Source organism: Megachile rotundata, chromosome 14 (assembly GCF_050947335.1).
Source record: "Megachile rotundata isolate GNS110a chromosome 14, iyMegRotu1, whole genome shotgun sequence".
In the NCBI taxonomy this organism is placed as follows: Eukaryota; Metazoa; Arthropoda; class Insecta; order Hymenoptera; family Megachilidae; genus Megachile; species Megachile rotundata.
In genome coordinates, this window is record NC_134996.1 from 14,538,993 (window position 1) to 14,551,852 (window position 12,860).

General features: G+C 39.4%; 3 protein-coding genes across 13 annotated transcripts in view; 2 read left to right on the forward strand and 1 right to left on the reverse strand.

Annotated features, from left to right (window-relative positions):
• HnRNP-K (Heterogeneous nuclear ribonucleoprotein K) overlaps nt 1–12,860 on the reverse strand; it is a 76,944-nt gene that overhangs the window by 4,949 nt on the left and 59,135 nt on the right. For all 7 annotated transcript variants that reach the window (XM_012296544.2, XM_076539591.1, XM_012296582.2 and 4 more), the window contains 2 exons: nt 541–669; nt 23–449 (listed from right to left, as the gene is read on the reverse strand). In XM_012296544.2, coding sequence (XP_012151934.1) covers nt 23–449; nt 541–669 — 556 coding nt within the window. The remainder of the gene's footprint in view (nt 1–22; nt 450–540; nt 670–12,860) is intronic.
• Nucleotides 2,074–3,657, forward strand: LOC100879879 (cytochrome b5). Of its 2 annotated transcripts, none has more exons than XM_012296530.2 (3): nt 2,074–2,232; nt 2,937–3,230; nt 3,426–3,657. In XM_012296530.2, the coding sequence occupies exons 2-3, from the start codon at nt 2,966–2,968 to the stop codon at nt 3,563–3,565; spliced, it is 405 nt and encodes a 134-aa protein (XP_012151920.1). In that variant the 5' UTR covers nt 2,074–2,232; nt 2,937–2,965; the 3' UTR covers nt 3,566–3,657. The 2 variants fall into 2 exon arrangements, with proteins under 2 accessions (XP_012151920.1, XP_076395710.1); XM_076539595.1 differs by lacking the exon at nt 2,074–2,232 and adding an exon at nt 2,415–2,569.
• LOC105663979 (cytochrome b5) lies at nt 4,632–11,056 on the forward strand. Of its 4 annotated transcripts, none has more exons than XM_012296508.2 (2): nt 4,632–4,772; nt 9,979–11,056. In XM_012296508.2, the coding sequence occupies exon 2, from the start codon at nt 10,016–10,018 to the stop codon at nt 10,394–10,396; it is 381 nt and encodes a 126-aa protein (XP_012151898.1). In that variant the 5' UTR covers nt 4,632–4,772; nt 9,979–10,015; the 3' UTR covers nt 10,397–11,056. The 4 variants fall into 4 exon arrangements, with proteins under 4 accessions (XP_012151898.1, XP_076395712.1, XP_012151896.1 ...); XM_076539597.1 differs by lacking the exon at nt 4,632–4,772 and adding an exon at nt 5,089–5,226; XM_012296506.2 differs by lacking the exon at nt 4,632–4,772 and adding an exon at nt 5,880–6,157.

Sequence of the window (12,860 nt, forward strand, 5' to 3'; positions counted from 1 at the left end):
GAGTGTTGTCATAAATGTTTACCATTATAATTTCCTCCGCCATAAGGTGGTGGTCCACCCCTGTTTCCACCGTAACCACCTCGTCCACCTTCGTAGCCACCACCGCCTCCTCCGCCTCCTCCACGCGAATTACCGCCATAGCCACGGTCTGCTGGTCCACCAGACATTCCACCACCGCCACCACCTCCTCCACGTGGTCCACCCCTAGGTGGAGGTGGGAAGCCGCGATTCATGTCACCGGGTCCACCACCGCGGTTGTCTCGTCTCGGTGGCATACCTCCTCCACCGCCTCCGCCACCACCTCCACCACCTCCGCGGCCTCCTGGACCACCGAAGCCGCCTCCTTTGCCTTGACCACCATCGCCGCTTCCATAACCGCCATAGTCATCGGCGTAAAAGTCGTCGAAGTTGTGCGGATCGTAGGGGTTGTTCATACCCTTCAGTGGCGACTGTAACGAATTAAACACCCATGTTATAGTTATGGAATGTTTGGAAGTAGTTTGGATATAGTTCCATAGGATGGACTAAAGTTATACTCACAGTTTTAATGGTGGCGATCAGCTCGCGAATGCAGTCGATACATGTGGACGGTTTTCCACAAATGCTGATCAACCGATCGGTACTGTGAGGACAGCAGTGAGAATAGATCTTGATTCTGGCTCCAGTTTTCTGTAACAGAAAAAAATTCCAGATTACTTCATCGGTTTAATAGATCGATTAATAAGAGAGATTAAATAATTTACGAACAGTTTGTCCGGCAATGACAGAAACGGGAAAATTTTCTAGGGTAATTTCACGAGTGGTCGAAGGAGCGGACATAGAAAGTGAAACTTTAATCGCATGATCACCCTCTCGTTCGATAACTCAACGCGAAGCGATTGTTAGGCGCGAATGAGCGGATTGCGTGCCCCGAGTTGCTTAAGCTGACAACCAACCCCTTCGTTCACCGAGATATTGTGCTCTCAGAGACAGTTAGGGTTGCTTTGAAAACCGGTGAAGGTAGCCATTCGGTCACCATGCAATTTCTTTCTCGCTCGCCACCTTTTTCCTCGGAGAAACGCACGCTTTAATAACGCATTTATCGTAGCAACACCCGAAGAAATATATCGTCGGCGAACGTGACAGTAATTAAAATTAACCCTCGCACGAATCCAACTTTGCTACAACGACACTTCCACAAAGATGATTTTGTTTCAGCTTATTTTTTGTGCCGCCCCGATCTTAATGGATCTACGAGAGGATGTGAAACCAGTTCGAAACAAAGTTACGTCACGTAAGCACGATTTCGAATTAGCGTAATTATTTGAGGCGATAAGGGGAGAAAGAAACGACAGGGTGTTAGATATAATTGGCGAAGGGAAGTATGGTTGATGGTTTATGTTTGCGGCTTTGGTGATAACGAGCAAGTTTCTTGCGGCGTGTAACAAGTTTGCAGCTATTTCCAACGGAGAAAAATGATCCGCAATTTCGTGCGATTTGCAGTTTAAATTATCGAATGAGCCCAGCCAGCAAAATTGTCGACGAGTGATTCACACCGTTCAAAGGTAATTCGGGAAATTCATGAGCAATTTTTCCCGACGAATTTCTCGTTTCGAAGCATTTACAAAGACACTGAAAGGTCGTGGAGTAATCAGCTCGCTGCAAAAGCGGTCCATCGATACCGACACGAGCGTCGTCTGCTTGCGATGAATGGAACCAGCCCTCGCTTTGATCTACGTAATTAAACAGTACAATTTCCCGCACAATGCCACATACACATCGATTCCCCTGTATCTACACACTGGATTGCTCTTCGCGAATCCTTCGAACATTTATGCCTCAGCCATAGTTTTGTTTCGCGCAAGAAACAAACAAATCTTATTTTCTCAATATTTTATTATTTATTTTAGTAATTATTGCAGTGCTCTAAGTTTCTATAAATTTACATTCATAATTACGTTGAAGAAAATATCGAAAAGATAGCTAAAATGGGAAAATAGAATGAGACTATTACTACGTCGTCGACGCAAAGGAAACAACGTGCAACTCATCGACAGTTTATCGATCGTTAACGTAATTCTATTCTGTGCAAATGACTATCGTTCAACCGGGCTGCCTATGAATTTTCATCGAGAGACAAGGACGCGAGTTCCGCTGACGAAAATTCGTGATATCAGTCGATTCTCAGTTCTGATTCGATTCGCATCAAACACTATCGTTTCTATCTAGTTCGACTTAGATTCGAGGACACTGGTGAGTTTCAGCGATACTTTACTAAACTAAATTTTGATTTTCTTTAAATTTTTGTGTCTTTTGTTCTTTGATCATACATTTATAGCGTTTACAACAATGTTATAAATGTATGACGAATTTCGTACATGCACAGAATGGGTAGAATAGTTCGAAACGATGTGTATAATTTGGATAAATGTTTCGTTACAACTGCAAATCGCATCGACGGGTAAAAGCAATAAAAAAAATAGCGCGGAGAAGAAGAAACATAGTCGGGAAAGCAACTTTCACGCGAAGCAAAGAGGAGGGAAACAGGGACTGTGATTCGAGGCAGTATTTCTTCGCCTCGTGATCGAAAGTACGTTTCAGAATTGTATATTCAATCGGTAGTTTTCCCTTTCGAGCGCAATGTCACGAGATCGAGTACGCGGTAGATCTCGTTCGAGGTCGACGTTCACGAAATTTCCTGCGATCGATCGTCTTTGATTCGCTTGGAACATTTTAAAGTGTAATTCTTATCGCTGCGAATCGTATCTCAAATTCGAAAGTGCTACTTCGCTTTCTACGATAATCAAATTCCTTCTGTAGAAATTAAAACGGTGTTCTAAAAAGACTACAAGAATGACTTTGGAAAGTGTGAAAATGAAATCCATCGTTAAAACTGATACTAAATAAAAATTCTATAGAAACAATGCGCGAACAGAAGTGTTATTTTCACGTTCCAGATTGAGAATCGTAAGAAACTAAAAGGAAAATGTCGAAAGTGTACACAGCGGAAGAGGTGTCCAAACACAACAACGAGAAGGATCTATGGATCGTGTACAAAGATGGCGTGTACGATATAACGAAATTCGTGAAGGAACATCCAGGCGGCGAGGAGGTGTTAATCAATTTGGCTGGAAAGGATGCTACAACTTGTTTCGACGAGATAGGACACACGGTCGAGGCTATACAACTTCGGGAGACATATAAAATTGGAACAGTGTCCGGTCCCCTGACTAGTACACCAGTTTCCGGTGGTACGTGTAACACGCTTTTCTAAACTAATCGGACACTCCAGATCGTGGTAAAACTCTTCCCACTAAAATTTGCTTTGCAACAAAATATATTTCGATAATTATATTCGAAATGTTATTTCAATTTTAAACTAAAATTTTGTTGGTGAATCAATCGACGCAGTACATACTTTTTGATTTATTTCTCATTTGAATTAGGAGTGCAAGACACAACGATAGACGACGACAACTGGGAATACGAGCCACCGAAGCAGGAAACATCGCCCTGGCTTCCGGTGTTCATAGCAGCTGGTGTAGCCATATACTCGTACATATTTTACTATTTTTTGTTGTCGTAAGTTAGTCTAAATGTAATCGGTTAATAGAATAAAACGTTTATTTATTTCGAGAAGGTAGATTTTACCTACGAGAAGTATTTTGAGCTACTGTATATCTGATTAATATTTACTCCCACTCCGTCACTGGAAATATTAGCAACATTCGATGCAACGTGATATGTGTATACTTCATTTGTTGCGAAGATGTCATATCGGTACGCGTATAATTATGTAGAAAATTGTGGACATAGAAATATACAACGGGAAATATGTTCCTTGTCATCGTGACTGGCACTTTTCAACGAGTTTCGCTCCACATTTCTCGTGAATCTGTTTTGCAGCATGTTATCTACGATACAGAATTTCATCAAGACAAACATGATGCATCCTACACGCAAGAATTGTTGATTACGAAACAATCTTGTGAACAATCTGTAAGCATGTACAGTGCAATTCGCGTATCACTATCTAATTCGGTGTACGTAACAAGATTTGGGAATTTAAGGATTTGAGAATTTGAGAGAATCCTTAAAATTCTTTAAAAATAGTAAAACTTGAGAGTTAATAATTTAGGGATTTGAAACGTTAAGACTCGAGAATAAATTTAAGAACGTAGCTGAAGAACGGAGAAATTCTAAAACCAAATGCGAATTAAGTGGTCATGAAACATCGGCTGTAGAGGCATCTAATTTCGGTGCCATTACACCTGATTCCCATCGCTGCTTCATTATCAATGAGTAGCGAGGAAATTCAGAAAGCAAAGCTTTCACCGAGTAACTTGATGCGTGTATCCGCGTCTCGTCTCACGAGAACCATCGAATTGCAGCAAGCCTCGGATGCATAATAAAGCCGCATTCACAGTGGCTGCGGTCATAGTCCACGGTCAGCGTGTTCGCATTGAATGCAGTTGCATGCGGCTAATGCAGCTCCGCATGCGATGATGCACCGGTACGATCAATACCCGAGACGTTCAAATCCAGCCTGATTCCTCGTCTCTGTGGAATTCTCTGTTTCGTGCTGGTCGATTTCTTTCGGATACCTAAAGCTCGTACCGCGTTTCGTCGACTGCTTCTAGTTTCTATTTGTCCGTGCACGCGACGAGTCATCGTGATTACGGCCAATTGTATAATTCCTCAAACGACTCGGGGTAATACTTGCAACTGTGTGATAACGTCAAGTGGATACGCTGTTCCAGATCTTTCTATCTATTAGGATAAAACTGATAACGGTTCGAATACAATTCTCCACAAATAAGAGCTTCTGAACTTCTGCATTATTCAAACGTTCACGAATTTCACGTTTAAGATTCTTAAAATTACTCGCTTATTTTATTTTGTAACATAACTTTTTATTTTACAACATATGTCACTATCTGACAATATACAGTTTTTATTTTATAATAAATAATAAACAGTAAGAATATATTGTTTTACGTTTGCATATTGAAATATCAGTAATAACTCGCTGAAAGAAGGGATAATGCGATTCGTGTCTAAGTACACGCATGTTTTTTTGCTTATCGACTGTTGGTTCTATATATATAGGAGCGAACAATTGTGTCGATAGTTTGCTGATAAGACGCGAATGGAACGATTACCGCCAGAACGACAACCACGAAATTGCTATTCATCCTGGGCGGCAGTTTAATAGGATTTTCTGGCCGCTTCTCGACGCCAAACTAGGTTACGTCGCTATTTTCTTACTGGAGATATTTCTTTCTTCCTGTTTGTACACACTTCGTTTTTGTAACGCTTTCTTTTATCCTACGCGAAGATCGGTAAGGTTAACTTTTAGTTTGAGAATATTAAGGTGACTGATATACCGTGGTTTTAGTATTCGTATTGCCAAGAGCTACTGATCGAACACTCAAATTGTCACTCTTACAAGTGACATCATACCCAAGTTATCACTCCAAATTACCAGTCACTCGAGTCACCGCTTAAATGACGCACCAAAATCGCCAAGTATCACAGCGCTGAATCGTCACGCATCGCCTCGCGTTGTATCAACTCACAGCCAAGTCGCCACAGCCGCGTATGCAAATCGTCATAAACCCGATGCATTCAAATCGTATCTCCGTGAACCCAATTTGCCACGCGTCCAAATCGCTGCACCCCTATCCGACACTCTACACCCCATAAAACTTGTAGCAACATATTTGAGAAACGGTGCCAATATAACGCGAGTCTACTGTATTCTCGAACACGGTCAACGTGCTCTCATCTCTCCGTTCTCGAAGCATAGCTGCAAGCGTGACGAGTGGGAGCCGAAGATGATAAAAGGGGCCCATGTGGTAGGGGCAGCATCTAGAGGGGGCAAGGATAAAGGTACTACGAGCTGACCTGAATCGTGCAGTGTTTGTGCAGCTTCATTCACGAGGGAATCTCGCGTGAATTTTCTAATCTTTTGCATTACTTCACCTGCGAATAATAATAAATAGCGGCGTTACTCGCGACCGAGGCGTTTGGGCGAGATCTCGAAGAGGTTTATCGCGCGCGTTGCCGAGCTGACACGTAAGCAAGGTACGTGGCTGGTTTCACAGTTTTTAGCACGACCGGCGTTCTACAGTTGGTGTGTTCGAGAAACCACAGTGTCACGAGTGAATATAAAGTTGTACGTGTCTGTTCTTCTTCTTTCTTTGTGAAGGATGTGTAGAACGTTTGAACGAGGTTGAGAGCGATTGATTTTTCTCTTGAACACACACGGGCTCGACACGTGTTAGAATAGCTAAGGATAAAGTGTACTGCGCAGTTCTGATTAGACGATGCGAGATAGTCGAGAATATAGCGAATCAATTTATTCTTTACTACGCTCGCAATAATAATAGACTTATTTTTACATTCAAAATAAATAGGCATGTAGTTGAAGTCTTTAGACTTAAAATATCTAATGTACAGATAAAGTATAGTTTATATTCGGTTGCAAAATCATAATATCTAGTATATGTTAGAATAGAACTTTTAAACTTCACCTATCGATCTTCAGTTATATCTAGTCAGTTTATAGTATCTGTTCGTATTCCACTGGAATTTTTAGTATCTGATTGTTTACCTAAGATCTGATTTTTTGATCTTCGTAAAAATCTTTATCGTTGCAATAATATTTTGAACACAACCGTGTGTATTCTTTCCAGTCGGTATTTTATACCGGAATTTTCAATATCTCATCGCTTTCTAACCGCGTTAATCCTATTTTTAATTCTTCCATCATACACCGGAATCCGTTACAGAAATAGCTAGAAACGATTGTTTTCTGTCGAATACTTTGTTTTCCCCCGTCTTTTGTCCCTAAGCGGTTGACCTTCTACCGGAATTTGTCTTTCGATGTTTTCTTTCAAATGCCGTGTATGCTAATGATTTTATTTGAAAAGAATCGACAGGTTACAGAAAATATTTTGGTACACGTCGGGCGAAGTTGAGAACCCCGGGAGAGGGTTCTTTTGCTCCAGTTTGGAATTCTTGAACGAACTGGTCGACTTTGTGCCTCGTGCTTCAATTCCACGCTTCTTTCTAACCGTCCTCGGAATATTGAACTTTAGAACATCGTTTAATATCGTACTTTTTGATCGAGTCAACTTTCAAAATATCCTGCACTAATATTGGGAATTCGCTTCAATTTTTAACGTTTTGTTTATTTTCATCGTTATTAATTCTCTTCGAGATTTTATTAAATTGCACCTGCAAATTCTACGTCTTGAAAAATCTATTTATTATAAATTGCACGTCAAGTAAGATTGCAATTGGTGTATGACAGGACACTACGTGCTGCTCGAAAAAGAAGAATCATCGTTCAACGTAGAATGATTATGTAATAGCGATAACCTTCGTCTAATCATGCTCAGTGGCGTCAAAAATCTATCTTCGAACTAGCTGAGAATATTTGAATCGAGCGCTTCAAATTTTTCCGCTTGCTTTTTTCAAAAAATATGTATTCCTTCGGCTCTTGAACCTTCGTTTCCACAAAGATTGCTATCAGAAAATTATCATTAATCGAACGTTAAACTTCGGAGCATATGACAGTTATCGATAAAATGTCAAGTCATGCCTCCTACTCTTTAGTTTCTTTTTATGAGAAGAAGATACCCGATTTATTTCCATACAGTGCATTCTAAAATTAACATGCGTAATGATATGCTGATCCAATTTATCGGACAAGTTAAAGCTGTCAAACGTGCAAAATTAGAAATATATATGCAAATTCTGATATAAAACTAGAGCAAAAGTTGATTAAATAAATTATAAGTAAAATTGAAAGGGATTAACGATGACTCGACGAATGGTGCTTGGAAATTTACCGGTTGATATAAAATAGAAAAATTTTATGCACATAAATGTACCGAATGCATTAGAGACAATTATCGATAAACATATCACCGGTATAATAATTTTAAAACGTAGAATTTAAGCTATTTAGCGTTAAAGCATATTAATTTCGCGTTTAAGAAAATTACTGTCAAGCAATTTTAATCATCAGCATTGAAATAGTTTCCACGAGTATTCAAGATATCGCATAAAAATATTTTGAAATCCAAAAAGAGATAGGAAAAAATATTCAGCCACGATTAATAATCCATAAATAGCAAAGGAAATTTTATCGTCGTTATCTGAAGCGAGAAGGCAAAATCGATCGTTATATAATAAACGTTTTGCGAAATGTTTATCGTATCGTGGGGTCTTCGAAACGGGAACAATAACTGTGTAAATAACGAACGATAAAATTCTATCAGTTATTTGTCGAAAGGAACGTTTCGCTGACTAACATAAAATAAGTGCTGACTCGAGATTTGAACTTGAGAACGTATCGAATCGAATTAATTAAAAAGGTTAACAAACCAGGAAACTATGGTAAAAATAATTTAAGTATAAAATTCATTCATATAACATGTAATGAATCGATATTGTCGTACGATCTGTTCAATTCTTTAAGATTGCTATTAATAATGATCAAGGACTAAACGTGACACGACTCCGTACATTTCAAGGATGACTTCACATCGACAGAACATGAATGTTAAGCCTGTCTCGACAAATGCTAAAACATTTTCTTCGATCATCACTTTTCATCTCCGTATTTTTGAATATCGTTAACATTTGCCAGATGTTTCTCAAATAAAAGGTGAAGCGTCTTATTTACAAAGAACCGTCTCAAAAAAGAGTGCGCGATGGACAAACACAAAGGTTTGAAAGATAACAGAAAAATAGATTCAATGAAATTCAATCATCGATGATTATCTAATTTCTGGAATACATTCAATTCGATTTTCTATTCTTATTCCGTTTTTCTTTGAAAGGGATACATATTTATCGACGATCAGGTGACTTGTTCGCTTACAATTTTAAATACAACTCTTTGTCACGGTCAAATATTTGTAGAAACATGTGAATACAATAGTTTACGACTAGTCGTAAAATTGGGAATAATTATGATTAGAAGGCATTTGAAATTTTGTAGATTATTCTTTTCATTTTTAATCAACATGCTGTACTCATTTTGAAGTTAAGCATAGATTGCAAAAATTAACAAAGTAGTAAAATAGTGGCCAATAAATATTAGTACTGTTGAAAGTAGATTAGGTATAGGGAAAAATAGAGGAAGAAAATAAACAAGATAAGAGTTATGAAACCTGAGGGACATTAATCGATACATAATGGGAAAGAAAATGATTGAATTCCTGTGTAAGAAAATAAAATACTAAGCTGTGTCTTTTGAGTGTGTCAATGTTATTTCCATAACAAGCACAGTGCACCTGCTACGTTGTTAACTGCAAACGGTAATTAATAGCACGGATAAAAATGATCGCTGCAGCGGGGAGCCAGACAACCTCGGGAATATTCATTCGCGCTTAATAAAATTCGATCGCTCGTCGTCGAACGAAACTTTTTCAACTACCGATCCGGTTCTTTGATGTAACTTTCGACGCTGCTTATTAAGATCCTCGTGAATATTCAAATTTTCATTTCACCCTGCATACGAACTACCTTTCAAGAGGAAGTGGTCCGCTGGAAACGGACTTGCAAAACTATTTCGCGTTCAAGAAATTGGGGAACGTTTATTACGTTAACGACAATTTTATAATTAGCCAAGATATCATTCAACGAAGTTTAATCTCTGCAAGGATGATTTGTATGAGAGCGGAATTTTGTAATTATATTCTGTTTTGGATGAGTCGAAATTAAATGGGGGAAGTTTTAAAAGCATCGCTAATTGCTAAATATGATTTCACCCCTTTCGAGTCAAACTTGCTATTCAATTGTTGCAGTTAAATTTTTTATTCGATCCAAGTCGCAACACATTCAAATCACCACATGTTCCATCGCTACATACTCCCACTGCAACACATCCGAAGCATGCTAAAATTTATTTAGATGACCCTATCAAATATTTTCCTCTTACTGTCAAGATAAAGGCATCTAAAGTGTGCGGCATGTTTACAGGATCTCCAGTGACGGATAAAATACCCGAGACGAAAGGATGAGCAAGCAGTACACGAGGAGCGAGGTCGCGAACAATACCGACAAGGAATCAACCTTGATAATCCTGCACGACAAGGTGTACAACGTATACAGCTTCCTGAATGAACATCCCGGAGGTGAGGAGATCCTGTTGGAACACCAGGGCAAAGACGCTTCCGAGGATTTCGACGATGTGGGCCATTCGAAGGACGCGTTCGATCTGATGCAGAAATTCCAAGTCGGCGAAATCGTCGAGGCTGAAAAATCGCACACGAAACCGAAACAGAACTGGGGATCGGCGAGCATCACGAAGCCAGACAAAAATCAAGAAATATCTCCGTTGTGGGTGATTGGCGGCACCGTTGCCCTGGCTGCCATTGCGTACTTTCTTTATATGTAACCGTTCACTGCCGATCACGCTATAACGCGTGCTCTAATATTATCGATAAATTGCCGCTCGCGCGATATCGCGTGATACATCGTTCAATTTGAGCAATGCCGCTGGTACCGTTTCCAGGAGCGATATTGCGAGACGCGGTACGATCACGCGGTATCGCGTGTGACTCTGGAACTTAAACGCTACGGCGCACAGCGACGACTCGCTTCTCGGGTCCGGTGGTTCAATCGAATCTAGCGTTCAGATTAACCCTTTCAACGTATCTACTTATGTGAATTTATAAATTATAAATATACATTTACCGTAGTACCATTCTTATGGAAAAAATTGACGTTGAAAGGGTTAAAAAGCAAATATGCAAGAAAGCATACAGGTATTTTGATTTTTCTGCCTGCCGTTCCTACCAAATTTTCCAGGAATATCGTAGAATAATTTCGCGACTCGATCGATTCTCATTAACATTTATAATCGACAATTTGTTATTAAATGTAAAACAAACAGGAAGATGTTCTTGTACGCGGAAGGCATAAATATTGTAACGAGGGTCAAATACAGTTCAAGATCGACGAGTCACGATGCTATTTAATGACTGCGTCAGACGTTTTACGGTCTGTTATATTCATATGCGATGATTTAGAGAAATAAATGCACTTTTTACGTTTACGTTTCATTTGATCGACAGGTATTCATTTATGCACAATGAAAAGTGGAAAGTCACGATGTGACACAAAGATATAAATAATTTGTATTTAAAATTTACGAGGAAGGATGCAATGAAAGAATATGTATAAAAAAGATATCTTGTACCGATAGAAAAATAAGACCGATAAACCACGGTTCGATTCACTGTGATCGATGTCGGAATCGAGATTGAACTATTCCTCTCGAACTGTCTTAATCGTTAAATCGGTCCATTCCAAGCAGACTGTCAAGAAGAAGCAACCCGACGGGCATTTGCATCCGAATGGCTCGTATTACAAAAGCCTCGTTACAGGTTTTCAATGAGCGGAAGAACCGAGAAAGCGGCGGAATACGATCGATAGGGCTCGCGTTTACTTAGAACTTCTATCACGGAGTGTTCGAAAACATTCGGGTGATTTGCCTGATCGCTGCTAGAACAAATTACGAGATGTTCGAGGAATATTCACACGCGACATAATCGACTGATCGCCAGGTTCAATCTCTAAACTGCTAACTTATCAAATTTATGAATCCTCGAATAAAAATTACAGATTCTTAACGGGTGATATAACGCGTAGCATAATTGCTAGTTGACAATGCTTGACCCGTAAGATGAAACTGAGAAGAGAAAATGGCGAAGAATCTGGCACGCAGGATCCAACCAAAGAATCATTTTTCTTTCGATGATTTTTGTCCACCCTCGGATATTCCACCCTCTGTTCGACCTTCCTCTCGTTGTTAAATTCTCTCGCTTCAGTTGACGTCCTCGCTCGGTCTGTTTCCTTTGATTTTTTACCAATTAGTCCGCTGAAATTATCCGTCGCCTCCGTCTACTGGACCCGACGCTCCATCCAAACTTAATTTACCGTTTTAATAATCAGCTATTTATTTGCATTCACTTGTACGATACATTATACTTTTGATATCGCGATCTATGATCAAACTCTTACGTATCATACTGATAAGATATTTACTCTTGTAAGTTATGTATCGATAAAAAGATATCTTACCACACTTAACTTCCACATGTATCTACCACTGATTTATTGAATGATATTCTATAGCCTTAGGTTAGGTATTTTAGAATGGTATTCTAAAAATATCATTCTACTAAAGATCCAGTCAATTCGTAATATGATTTCATAAAAATAAGAATACAGTTCAAACAATCGAAGCAGAAACAAATGTTTACAGAATCAACAAATACCCCAGCTTTGAATAGCTTTCGTGCAAACGAGGTTCAGAGGACAATAATCGAGCTTTTAACCCTCGAATCGATGTCAAGCATTCGATTAACAAGAACGGTGAATACTCTTGGAGGAACGATAGATTTCCCGCGTCACAAAGGGTTGAGAAGCATTATTAATCGAGAGACCGAGAAAAAATCGATGCAACATCCTTGATCGATTATAGCCACGTTCTCGAGACACGAAGAAGCCGTGATTTTCTCGTTTTCTCAATTATTTTTATTTCTTGTCGAGATTCACCACCGCGTTCGTTCATCCTCTCCCTTTTGAGACGAAGCAAAGGGGAACTGATCGAACCTGTTTACGTTCACGATTCAACGGAAATTCAATTACTTATTGCCGTGTGTACAGGTCTCTTCCGGTTTCGCGAACTGCAAAGACAAACGGGAGATCCGTTTGATTTTATCAACTGATAGACCTGCTTGAAAATTAGATCGACAAACCATATTTTTTCCCATTCTCTTTGATAAATCTAATTACGAGAAACGAACGCTCTATGAAACATTGATATCGCTGAATTAATACTGTGTGCAAGCACG

What these genes read in the sequence shown, in the direction of transcription:
- LOC105663979 (XM_012296508.2), top strand. Translation starts at nt 10,016, where the DNA reads ATGAGCAAGCAGTACACGAGGAGCGAGGTCGCGAACAATACCGACAAG.
- LOC100879879 (XM_012296530.2), top strand. Translation starts at nt 2,966, where the DNA reads ATGTCGAAAGTGTACACAGCGGAAGAGGTGTCCAAACACAACAACGAG. An exon ending in TAGTACACCAGTTTCCGGTG is followed by an intron (nt 3,231 to 3,425) that starts GTACGTGTAACA and finishes CATTTGAATTAG; the next exon opens with GAGTGCAAGACACAACGATA.